This window comes from Bos taurus, chromosome 20 (assembly GCF_002263795.3).
Source record: "Bos taurus isolate L1 Dominette 01449 registration number 42190680 breed Hereford chromosome 20, ARS-UCD2.0, whole genome shotgun sequence".
Lineage (NCBI taxonomy): Eukaryota > Metazoa > Chordata > Mammalia > Artiodactyla > Bovidae > Bos > Bos taurus.
This window is the reverse complement of record NC_037347.1, coordinates 28351358-28364409: the sequence shown is the minus strand read 5'-3', so window position 1 is coordinate 28364409 and position 13052 is coordinate 28351358. Positions and strand designations below refer to the sequence as shown.

Genomic DNA, 13052 nt, shown 5'->3' with positions numbered 1-13052 from the left:
GGAGAGTGAAAAAGCTGGCTTAAAACTCAACATTCAAAAACTAAAATTATGGCATTCAGTCCCAATACTGCATGGCAAATAGAAGTGGAAAAAGTGGAATCAGTGACAGATTTTCTTTCCTTGGGCTCTAAAATCTCTGCGGAGTGGTAGTACAGCCATGAAATTAAAAGATACTTACTCCTTGGAAGGAAAAATATGACAAACCTAGACAGTGTATTAAAAAGCAAGGACATCACTTGGATGGCAAATATCCATATAGTTAAAGCTGTGTTTTTTCCAGTACTCAGGTACAGATGTGAGAGTTGGATCATAAGGCTGAGGGCCAAAGAATTGATGCTTTTGAATTGTGTTGCTGGAGAAGCCTCTTGAGAGTTCCTTGGATTGTGAAAAGATCAAACCAGTCAATCCTAAAGGATATCAACCCTGAATATTCATTGAAAGGACTGATGCTGAAACTGAAGCTCCAATATTTTAGCCACCTGATGCAAAGAGCCCACTCATTGAAAAAGACCTTGATGCTGGAAAAGACTGAAGGTAAAAGGAGAAGAGGGTGGCAAAGGATGAGATTGTTCAATGTCATCACCAACTCAGCGGACGTGAATTTGAGCAAACTTCAGGAGATACTGAAGAACAGGGAAGCCTAGTTTGCCGCAGTCTGTGGAGTCACAGAGAGTTGAATATGACTTAGTGACTGAACAACAAGATTAGTTCCATCTGTTCCATTTGTAGCAAAATTTGCTTAAAGGTTCTCTCATATGAGGATGGCATTATTCCATGTTTCTGGTCCTTTTGCTGGGTTTCTCCTGTTTCTAAAATGCAGCGATTATGATAAGCCTTGTTCAGGACGATTGACTCACTTTGTCAGCTTAACTAGTAAATTTACCCAAAGACTATGTTTTCTTCCTCAGAGAAATTTAAGGAAGAATATGATTTAAAATTAGGAATAATATGAAATAGATGGCCAACCTAGAGACAAGGATACTAAAAAGAAACATATAATTTATTATTCTATAAAAAATAGAGTTTATCCTAGTTTACTTGGATCATTGCAAGCAAATAAATAGATGAGAAAGAGTTTCTTGAAGATTGTTTTGCAATGTCTTTGACAATATCAACATTTATAGTAAAATGAACTTGCAAAAAATGTATGACTTGCAAAAATCCAAGGTTTAGGCTGACCTAGTTAACAGTTCTTTTTGAAGAGCATTTGTTCCTCAGTTTGGAGAATGTATGAGTAATACTTATCTGAACTATAACATTTGGCCAGGGCTAATCTGACAGTGTATCTGTGAGTGAACAGAAATGATAAGAAGAGAAGAAATAACCTCCTTATCCACTTTGAAGTTAAAGATTATTTTCATTGTACATGGGGAAATATACTTTAAATAAAAAGACAAGATTGTTATGATTTTTATGGTACTATGTATTCTTCTGAAAATTACTGGTGTATAAGTCTAGTTTATGGTCTCAAGGACACGGCTGCTTTTTGTTTAAAGTGACACACAACTAACATTATTAAAAATGTTTTCTTGTGCAAATCATCTCATTATTGATACCACTACATTTATATGATCAGAGTTGGAATAATTTCCACCTACCTTGAATGACCCTCACTTATTGCTTTCCCAACCTAAATTATGAGAAACAAGGAAAAGCTGAATAACCTTCCCTTTTAAAACAACAAATATTTTAGTAGTTTATCTTTCTCATTCTTTTGTCCCCAGAAATGTACCCTGAGGGGAATTTAGTTGAGGTAAACTTTTAATTTAGGGAGAATAAGTATTTCTATGATATTTATTACTTTTCCTGTAAAGGGTCATTTTCGTGTAGATTCTACTTTTATATTTATGTATTTGTAGATTCTACTCTTAACAGTCTACTTAAAAGACTACTTTTAGCTAAATTTATACCTTAATATTTGTTTACTCCTGGAGAAGGAAATGACACCCACTCCAATATTCTTGCCTGGAAAATTCCATGAGCAGAGGAGCCTGATGGGCTACAGTCCATGGGGTCGCAAAGAGTCGGACACGGCTGAGCATACACACACACATTTGTTTATTTGCTTAATGGGTCTTTTATATTCCATTTTATTTTCTAGCTGATTATTTTGGCTAGCAAATATCTGTTACTTTTAAATACATTAAAAAAAATTAAAGCATTTTCAGATTTACAGAAAAATGGCAGAGTTAGTATAGAGTCCCCATACATGTATATCCAATTTAACTGATTACTAACATCTTATTTGAATACATTAAATACATTTCAGTAGCTAATTGCATTAATTTTAATAGTATATGAATTTTGTCACTTGAATTTTGGAATATTTTTGGAAGTAACATCTTGTTAGCTCTTTCAGTATATTCCACAATTTGGGGTCATTCAGATTTTATACTACTAATTGAGTCAATATTTGTGACATTTAGTTTCTGCTAATTCATAGTATGAATAAGTTTTGGTCTTTGTATTATTAATTTGTAGGAGTAATTTGTATATTTTGGATAAATAGTTGTGTGTATTATACCTCTTCTGTCTTTCTCCCTTTGTCTTATACAATTATCTTCAGTGAAGATTTCAGTTCTTCTAGTGCATTTTGAATTTTTTTCTGCATTTTTAAAAGCCAGGCCCCTTTCATTTTTCTGCCTCCATCTTCCCAGTTTCTTTTTCCATCTGCCTGAGAAGAGATTGTGTCTTCTTAAATCTTCTTAGAGAGAACACACTCTGTTCTAATTTTGTCATCTTTTTCTTTAAAGAATAATTCCCCTGAGTTTCCAAGTTAGGATTTTTAAAATTCATTTTTCTATGGCACTGGGTTTGGGATGCATGGAATTGAAGTTAAGTAATCTCTGTTAAGGATTAGAATGTTTGCTGGACAGAAACTGATGGGTGATTAGCACCAGTTTTCTTTGATCAGTGGAGTGTTTGTATCCCAGACTAATGGCCAAGACAGGGAGTGAGGCAGTTGGGGATACCAGCCTGCTTTGCTGTGTGGAGCATGTGTGGTCTGAGGATGTATAATAATTAGACAGTCTTCATTCTAATGATCTGTTATTGCCACAGTTTGTAAGAATGGTACTACCGTTGCTGTTGTACAAGGTCATCTTTTATTTGCATACTAGCTTCCATCCTCTTTCATCTAAATTAGCACACTCTTCTCTCTCCTTCTTATACTGTTCATGTATGTCTCTTTCTTCTAAAAGATTCCCATTAGTAAAAAAAAAAGTCCTCTCATTTTTAAAACAGACACCTTTAGACCTTAAATCACTCTTCATTTAGTCCCTAGTACTCTGCTTCCCATGACTGTTGAGTTTCCTCATTAGACTTGTCTCTGTTAACTTACTTCATCTTCCCCCTTCTTTTTCTCCTTGAATCTGCTGTAGATGTGTTTTGTATGCATCATTTCACAACCAGGGCTCTTGTCAGCGTCACCAGTGACTTGACTATTGTTTAATGACCCGATGACCAATTTGGAGTCTTCATCTTAATTAACTTAGCAGCATATTCTAACAATTGTTTATCCCTTCCTTGGAAAACTTTTGTGAACATATGTCCATATCAGCAGCATTCTGGATCTTCCATGCTCCTAGCTGTTCCTCTTCAACCTTCTCTGTGGAGCCTCTAGATACTGGATGGCTCAGGCTGAATCCTTAACTTCTCTTCCATCTACACTCACTCATAGTTTCTCATCCAGCCTCATGCCTTTAAATACATATATGTTCTGACTCGTCCAAATGTATGTCTTTAGCATGTTTCTCTCATCCAAGTGTGTAAATACTGGATTTCTGTAGTAGCCTACTTAAACTTTTGCACTTGAGTGACAAACAAGCATTTCAAATTTACAGTGAGGGTGGGTGCTGAGTTGTGTCTGACTCTTTGCGACTCTATGGACTATAGCCTGCCAACCTCCTCTGTCCATGCGATTCTCCAGGCAAGAATATTGGAGTTGGGTTGCCATTTCCTCTTCCAGGGGATCTTCCCCACCCAAATTTACAATATCCAGAGTGAAATTGCCGATCTTCCCCACTGCTCTGATCTGATTCTCCTGCAGTCTTTTACCCAGAAATTTGTAAGTTTTATACTTCTGGTTGCTCAAGCCAAAATCTTTTGATTCATCCTTGACTCCATTCTTTTTCTGATACTTTGAATTCAGTCCATCAGCAAAACCTGTCAGATCTCCCAGAGAGTGTGAATCCAGAATGCTCCCCACCTTCACTAATCCAAGCTACCATACTCTTCCCTTAAGTACTCTAAGTTCTGGGCTGAGTTTCCGGTTTCTACCTTTGGTCTTTACAGAAGATCCTGTAAGCAAGGAGCTGCCTGTGCTCCTTCTCTCATCTCCTCTACTAATGAGATACCTTGTTCACTCCTCTCCGACTCCCCTTGGTGGTCCTAGAATGGTGAAGCACATTTCTTCTTACGGGCACTGCCCTGTGTTTCCTCTGGCCAGGACCGTTTACTTTCTGCCATATTATCTAATGCTGAAGTCTTTTTGTGCCCACCTAACCTTTAGCCCCCTCCCCCTTTTCATCCAGAGCCTTTATCACTATGTGACGTTTGGTCTGTTTTCTTATCTGTTTTCTATCTGTCTCCCCCTGTTTCCTAAGGCTTAGAAGGGCAGGGCTATTTGTATTTGTGTATTTTGCAGCTCTATCTATAGTGGCTGGCACAGAGGGAACATAATAAATACCCTTTAAACCAGTGAATAATGAATGGTGAGTGACTCTTTTGGTGGTTATCAATTTCGTAAGCAGCATAGTTATTAATTTACAGAAATGCATATATCTGATAAAAACATTAAGCACACGATGCTGTGCAGTGAAAAGTGAATCTCCCTATGCCTTACTGTCATTCTCCATTGTTTTATTCCTAGAAAAAGATCTATGTGTGTACTTTCTTACACCTGAAGAATAGAGTGCAAACTGTAATATACATTGCTATATACACTTAATATATATTTTTGAAAATCATCACTATTATACATATTGTACACTTACATATACATATATTTATACGTTAGTGTATAATATGGACAGAGAGCTGTGACAAACCTCACAGTGTATTAAAAAGCAAGATCATCATTTTGTCCACAAAGGTCCATGTAGTCAAAGCTATGGTTTTTCCAGTAGTCATGTACAGATGTGAGAATTGGTTCATAAAGAAGGTTGAGCACTGAAGAACTGATGCTTTCAAATTGTGGTGCTGGAATAGACCCTTGAGAGTCTCTTGGACAGCAAGGAGATCAAACCAGTCAATCCTGAAGGCAATCAAACCTGAATATTCATTGGAAGGACTGATGCTAAAGCAGAAGCTCCAATACTTTGGCCACCTGATGCAAAGAGCTGAGTCACTGGAAAAGACCCTGATGATGGAAAAGACTGAAAGCAACAGGAGACAGAAGACAAAAAAGTGGCAGAGGATGAGGTGGTTAGGTAGCATTACTGACTCAATGGACGTGAATTGGAGCAAACTCTGAGAGCTAGTGACAGACAGGGAAGCCTGGAGTGCTGCATTCCATTGGGTCGCAAAGAGTCAGACACAGCTTAGTGACTCAACAACAGCAATAGCAACCTAGAATGATCTCCAAAATCTCTGTATAAAACATAAGCAACGATGTGTAGGATTGTGTGCAGACTATTTTAAAATGTGTATGTATGTGTATATACATATTACGCACACATAGTAATATATATATTACTTTTCAGTCGTTTTCCTGGCTGATAGTTGAGTTTCAGCTCAATATTTAGACTGGTTTTTTGTTTTTCCTTTGCAGTGCCCACTGTTGATGTCTTTCAGATTTCCACAAAAGAGAGATTTGGTCTGGGACATCAGCTGAAAAAGTAAGTTTTCCAATGAGTGAAAGCAAATTTCTGTTAAAGAGAACTGAGTTCTCATTTTGATTGCCACCCCCGCCCCATTTTTATTCAGCACAGCTCTTTGAAGTAAATGCCTCAGGAGAGGAATTCATCCTGATGCTGAGAGGTGCATCAATAATTTAGCTGGCAGAGCTCACTTTTAGAACTGGGCTAGATTCCACCTGCCCCGCCCCCTACCCCCCCACCCCCACCCCCCAGCCAGGATCCTTTCTCATTTCTGCAACACCCTGCCTTCCACCTGAGAAGGTGGGCATGTGAAAATCAGAAAGTAAACTCTTAATGTTTAGAATTCTACATCTTTGAAATGAAATTCAATTTACAACATATGTTTAGCACTTTATATTATGTGGTGTTTTCTTTTTAAGGACTCTGAAGAGAAATTTTCTCAGTTTTCTGTATTGAATTAGGTATGTTTTTCCAACTTAATTGGCTTTGTTTTTTTGACTGGACTTTGTTTTTCAAGCCAGTATGTTACAGGTCTTGGAGCAAAGCATGGAGCCTGCCTTCTATGTTAAGCCATTCAAGTTAGGTACCACCTCACCTTGCCACATCTTCCCACCCCTCTATGATTTTTTTTTTCCTTCACCAGTTTTCTCCTTAGTTTTAAAACTTATTCTTAATTTAATGACTTTACTTGTTTAGATCGGTTTTAGGTTCACAGCAAAATTGAGAGGAAGGTACTGAGCTTGCCTCCTGCCCCCACACATACATAGGTTCCCTATTAGCAACGTCTCCTACCAAGTGGCACATTTGTTACAACTTGTGAACCTATATTGACTATGATTATCACCCAAAGTCCAGAGTTCTACTTTATGTACATGTGTAAGCCACTTAAGAGATATTTGGGGAGAGTGAAATGACATTAGTCCAAACAAGACAAGAAACATAAAATTTCAGAAGTGTAGAAATAGCTTCCTACCCGTACTGGCATTTGAGTACATCATTTGGGCTCAGAAGAAGTAATGATGTGTATAATCCCCAACCCTGAGAAATTAAGGAAATGTGTATTCTATCTTCACTGTTTAATCACATTATAGAATATGTTTAGTCACTGAGTCATGTCCAGCTCTTGTGACTCCATAGACTAGAGCCTGCCAGGCTCCTCTGTCCATGGGGTTTCTGGAGTGGGTTACCATTTCCTGCTCCAGGGGATCTTCCTGACCAGGGATCAAACACAGGTCTCCTATATTCCAGGTGGTCTCCTTCTTGGCAGGCAGATTCTTTACCAACTGATCCACCAGAAAATAGCATTTCAGAAAAGTTATTTACTTTTATGTATAGATTTTAGTTAATGTGGACAGTTTGGTATATGAACTTGAACTTTTTTTTTTATGACTCTTGATCAGTTTTAGTCTAATTTAGTTTCTTTCCTTAATTTTAAATAACTGGGTTTTCCTGTGATCTTCTAGTCTAATATAATATATAATAAAATTCAAAACCTGATCTCATTCTCAGAATAAGTCATAAGAGGAAATTGAAATATAAAGAGGCTATTTTCCAGAAACATACAGCAAGTTAGGAAGGCAGATTTAGAATCTAGGCCTTTTGTTATTGCTCAGGAAATAAGAAATACTCATTAAACTTTTTCTGTGATTCTTTATCTTTTGTGTTTCTGGCAGTAAGACAGAATCTCAACAACAGCAGGAGCTGCAGCCTTTGCTTATGCAGTGCTGCTTTTTTTAGTCAAGTACTTAGCATTGTGATATATATTACCACCCTTGACCTTCATAACAACCCTATCAGGCAGGTACTATTACTCTTCATGTTTCCTAGATGATGAAGCCCAGGCCCCAACAGTTTAAGCAACTTGCTTAAGCTCACACACTGAGAAAGTGGTGGAGATTTCTCCACAAAGGATTTGATTTCACATCAGTATTTTTGATTCACCCACTAATCTGTCTCTCATACAGTCCCAGATACTCCTTGCCTTCATAAAGCTTGGAATATATTTTCAGCATTGAATACATATTGGGGAAAACGTGAAGTCATTAAAAGAGCCTGAAGGAAAAAATACTAACTCCAAACAGATGTAATATAGTGATCAGTCTTGAATAGGGTATCTATTAGTCAAAGGCTAAGCATATCACAGACTATGGAAATATTCTTAAACTCTGTATGACTTTATGTTCAATTGGCATTAATCAAGCTTAAGCTGTTTTTAAAAGGAAAAGTACATTGTGAATCTCCAGCATTGCCTTAAGTACATAACAAATAAAGCATGGTATAAATTATTCATATGTTGCGTTCAAATTTATAAACCAAAATTCAATTTATAACTGATGTGTAAATTGCAATAAAAACTCACATTTCAAATTAATACAGGAATTTAACTTGATGGATGATGTCATTTCGCTCCAGCTGTTTCACCACCACAGTTTGAACGCAGTACTGGTTACAGTGGTGCACATTTCTTTTGAAATCAGCATGTAGAAAATCATCACATTGCCCATGTATACTCCCATTTCTCTATCTGAACTACCCTGGAATCTTTGTTCGAATAGCTGACTGTGACATCATCTGGTCTTCACTTGATGTGAATGTATAATTTACCCTGAAGTCTCTTCCCTTCTTTTTATCATCAGCCAATGGCAGTTGTAATAGCTCTTCTTAGTGCCAGTAACTCAAACACCAGTATGAGCACTGAAATATCTATTTTAAGGGAGTGTCCATTATACTAAATGTACTCACATTGTATATTTCAAATTACCATTGAAATGAAACACCATATTGAATTACTTACAGAGATAGTTAACTCCTCCCTTTCAAATCCAAGAATAGGTAGGGATTTGGGTGTCCAAATTTAAGAATTACTAGTTTAAGATGTTGAAGTCACACTTTAGAATGCTAATGTTATATGAAAGTGAGAACAATTTTAGCTCTTTGACTTGTGTTTTGTTCTGGTTAGTCTGTTGAGAATCAGAGAAGCACGTGTTAGATTTCTTAGGGAATGGTACACAGGAATGGCAATTTTTCATAGGAGGAAAAGAATTCAATTCTGCCTGGTACCAAGGGTGGTGTCACTGGGGACTTCAGGTTAAGAAAAGGGGAAAACGATGACCCTGCTGTTCTATTGCATTTAAATTTTGCTGAAATCTTAGGAGAAAAATATCTTCAAAAATTAAGTGGGAAATAAAACCTTGGTTTTCTGTTCTGATCTCTGGGAGGGATGTACTGCAAATTTGAAGTCATGCATCATTGATTGTGACTGCAGTTTTACCCCCTTCTTCCTCACTACCTCTATAGCTATAAACACCCCCCCCCCCATAATTCCATATTTCCTCTGAATTTACAAAGTTGGGGTAGTAAGTCTGAGTGATGTAGTTTCTGGCAATCTGTGTTAATTTGGTAAATGAATAATCAGCCTAGTATTAAGAGGCACACCTGCCCCTTTTGAATAACATGTTAACATAGATTCATCTGTATCGGATTACATAGGTATTACAGCTCTGCCACTTACCATCCAGCTAAACCTGGACAAATTTCATGTCCTTACCTTACTTATGAAATGTGTAGAAGGAGGAAAAAAGATTTGTAAATAAAGTTCCTCCTTTACACCCTGGCCTATTGTCAGTGGTAGATCCTGGTACCATTTCCTGGTCCAAAAGCAATCTGTGTTAGAAATAACTGAAAACAGCAGGAAAAGCAGGCAGTGCTGAATTGACTTTGAAAAGAAAATGAAAATGTTTAATCTCTTGCACACAATGTTTATTGTAAAATTTCTTCTCTACTTCAATATCAGCTAAGGAACCCTCCTCCAGGGCCACTGGAGAGGTGGGATCCAGAGAAACTGTCACAGCCTGGGACCCATCTCAGAAAATAAGGCCACGTCTTAAATCCGCAGTTGACATTCTAGAATTTTTTACTGCAAAACAGCGATGACATGGTCTTGATTTAGAAAATATTGAGGTCAGAAGTTACCAAATTCCTGCCTTATGATAGGAACTGAAAATTCTTAGAGGCTCATCATTAAAAGAAAAAAAAATACAGCATATTTTCAAGTGAATGGGGCTGTGCTGAACATAAAATTTGCTGATCTGCTTATTCTCCATAAAGTTAGTTTTGCACAGCTTATTTTTGCTTAGAATTTTGTAGTTTCATTTTGGTTTCCTTTTCAGGAAGAAAACGACATAAACAAATCAAGTAAAAAGAAAAAGTTTATTTGTATCTTCATCATAATTACTAACAAAAATCATTTTTAAACCTATGTGGCTGGCACCAACAAAATATTTCAGACTTTTCTTTTGCCACCAAAGCTAAAGGTGTTGATCCTAGAGAGTGTCCTTATAAATCTCTTTATATCCTTATTCTTTTACCTTTTAACAATTATTTAATCACTTGTATTTTTAATTATGTCACAGTAATTAATTATTAATTGCAACACAGTAAAATCACTAGAAATTTTCTATAGGATGTTTTCCTACACATGAAATCATCTTGTATGGTTCAAAATTAAATTCTCTGTAATCACCATGCATTTATTTTCCTTTGATAAATGCATTCTCTCCATAATCTATACAGAAATCTGATAGTAAATTACCTGGGAACTGTGACAACACACTTATCTTTGGTTTGACAGAATCATGCAGACATTTGTTACACAACAGTGGAAGCAGAGCAAAGAAAAATCCAATTGCCTGCACAATAAGAAGCTGTCAGAGAAGAAAGTCAAGTCTCCCCTGCATTTATTTTCAACCTTGCGCAGGTGGGTAATAGACATCTTCCCCTCGTCTTACTGAAATGCAGCACCGTCCATGGTTATTTAGTTCAGCGCGTTCCTTCTACACTCTCGGCATCTGTTTATTTTCTTTATGACTTTAAAGAACAAATCAAAAAGCATAGCTACTCATTTCTGTGTTTTGAGTTTGTGTTTTTTACATTGGTTAAATTTACTAAAATTACATTTCTTTTGGTTTCTAATTCCATAGAGTTTCCCTACCAAAATTAGTCCTTTGTATAGCAGGGGTCCTCAAATGGTCCCTGAGCTGCAGGCTAGTAAGTGAAGCTTCATATGTATTTACAGTCATTCCCCGTCACTAGCATAACCACCTGAGCTCCTGTCAGATCATTGGTGACATTAAGATTCTCAGAGGGTTTTCAATCCTTAACCTTAAAGTCAAGGTGGAATATCCTGAGATTGCCACAAAATAGAAATAAACTGCACAAAAAATGTAACTCACTTGAACCATCCTGAAACCCCCACACTCCCAGGTCCATGAAAAAAGTTTCTTCCACGAAACTGTTCCTGATACGAAAAGGTTAGGGACCACAGCTTTATAGGCCTCTAGAATAGGTAGGAGGGGAAGAAAAAAACAAAAAAAACTGGACAATCAATCCTTTTTTTTGCTTTCCAGGTAACATAGAATTCAGTCCCTGTGATCTTTCGGTACATACTTCTGGTTTCAGTTTTCACTGGCTAGGCTGGGTTTAAAAGAGATGGTATTTGTAGCAGAGTTGAGTTGATGGAGCCCAACAGGTGTTCTCCACGGTCTGCTACACTCACGATTTGCCCTGTTAACTGTTTAACTGTTCGATTTCGAAGGTCGCCAAGTTATCCTCCCCCTGGTTGTGGAAAAAGCAAATCTAAACTGAAATCGGAGCAGGACGGGATCTCCAAGACGCACAAGCTACTGCGGAGGACTTGTTCCAGCACCGTCAAGACGGAGGACGTGTGCGCCCCGAAGCCACACAGGACCTTCGGTCGCTCGCTGTCCAGCGACCCCCGGGCTGAGCAGGCAGTGACAACCATTAAGTCGCACAAACTCTTGAACCGTCCCTGCTCTGCAGCCGTCAAGCAGGAGGACTGCCTTGCTCTCAAGTCGCACAAACTCTTGACCCGCTCTTGTTCCGGAGACCCGCGCTGTGAGCACAATGCCAGCCTGAAGCCTCACAAACTGTTAAGCAGGTCTTACTCCAGTAACCTCAGAATGGAAGAATTATACGGACTCAAGAATCACAAGTTGCTCAGCAAGTCTTACTCCAGTGCCCCCAAGTCATCCAAAACGGAGCTTTTCAAGGAACCCAACACAGAGGGCAGGAGGCTCTCTCTTACCTCAGGGCTCATTGGTATCTTAACACCATCGTCATCTTCATCTTCCCAGCCTGCTGTGCGTACATATTTTCATCTTGAGTTCTTAGATGTTAGCCAAGGGGCAGGAGAGGGTTTTGTGAGTGTGTTTGTGTTGCAAAGGTCTGGTCAAAGACGCACGGTTTTGTTTTGGGTTTTGAAGATTTACTATTTTTTTTTCTTTTGAATATTCCTTTGCATACCAGACATTTGTAGCTAGTACTGGAATGTTCATTTTGATTCTGGAAAAATAAACGTTCCTGTGGATGTGAGGTCTAGTCCAGATTCCTGTCATGGGAATGAATGCTCCTAAAAATAGAAGTCCATTGAATTCACAAAGCAAGCATAGCATTTTTAATGTTTAATTAAGCAGGTTTATCTAATCTCTAGTTTACTCACATAAGTCGTGGAAGTCAGTTTGTCTAAAGATTCAGAGTGGTGTCCTTGCTGTCGTGCATAAGTAGAGCGCTTTGCCTGTGAACTTGTAGAGTGAAGTAAGAGTTAACCGCTGTATCCCAGAGCGTTACTTCAAGCTGCTCTCAGTGTCTGCTTTATAAAACTGAAATTGCTTTATCCTGAAGCTGTTTTGTGGTGAAGATGGGGCTGGCGGGAGATTGTTTTAAAACTTAAGTACTTTGGGTGGTATTTACTGGGAATCAGATTTACACAAAGTTTGCCTCTAGAGTGATTAGCATTATAGCCAGCTTCAGATAAAGAAGCAGACCTATCTTATTTATAATTACATAAAATAACTGACCAAAAGTTTTCTTTGCTTTTAGTAAATTGGTGTGTGTGTGTGTGTTTGTGGTGCCCTTGTATAGATATATTTCTGAAATTACGTTGTAAACTATACCGTGAAATTTTGTGTGAAGAAAATATATTTGGCTATGTTGATAGTTTTAGGTGGACATCCCTAAAAGCCCATATCTTCTCAAAACTATCAAAGACATACAGAAAATTAATTTTGTCAGAGTTACATAGTAGAAAGAACCCCATAGTTAGTTTCATTCAAGAAAGATAATTTCAGATATTCTGTGAAAGAAAATGTCTTCGTGCCCTCCCATAATACGTCCTACCGTATTATGTTGAGCATAATATGGTAGTTTAATATTCTA

General features: G+C 37.7%; 1 protein-coding gene across 3 annotated transcripts in view; it reads left to right on the top strand.

The window, feature by feature from the left end:
* The window catches only part of PARP8 (poly(ADP-ribose) polymerase family member 8), a 196852-nt gene that overhangs the window by 131175 nt on the left and 52625 nt on the right, over window positions 1–13052 (top strand). For all 3 annotated transcript variants that reach the window (XM_005221535.5, XM_005221534.5, NM_001192298.1), the window contains 3 exons: window positions 5771–5837; window positions 10450–10575; window positions 11413–11977. In XM_005221535.5, the coding sequence (XP_005221592.1) occupies window positions 5771–5837; window positions 10450–10575; window positions 11413–11977 (758 nt within the window). The remainder of the gene's footprint in view (window positions 1–5770; window positions 5838–10449; window positions 10576–11412; window positions 11978–13052) is intronic.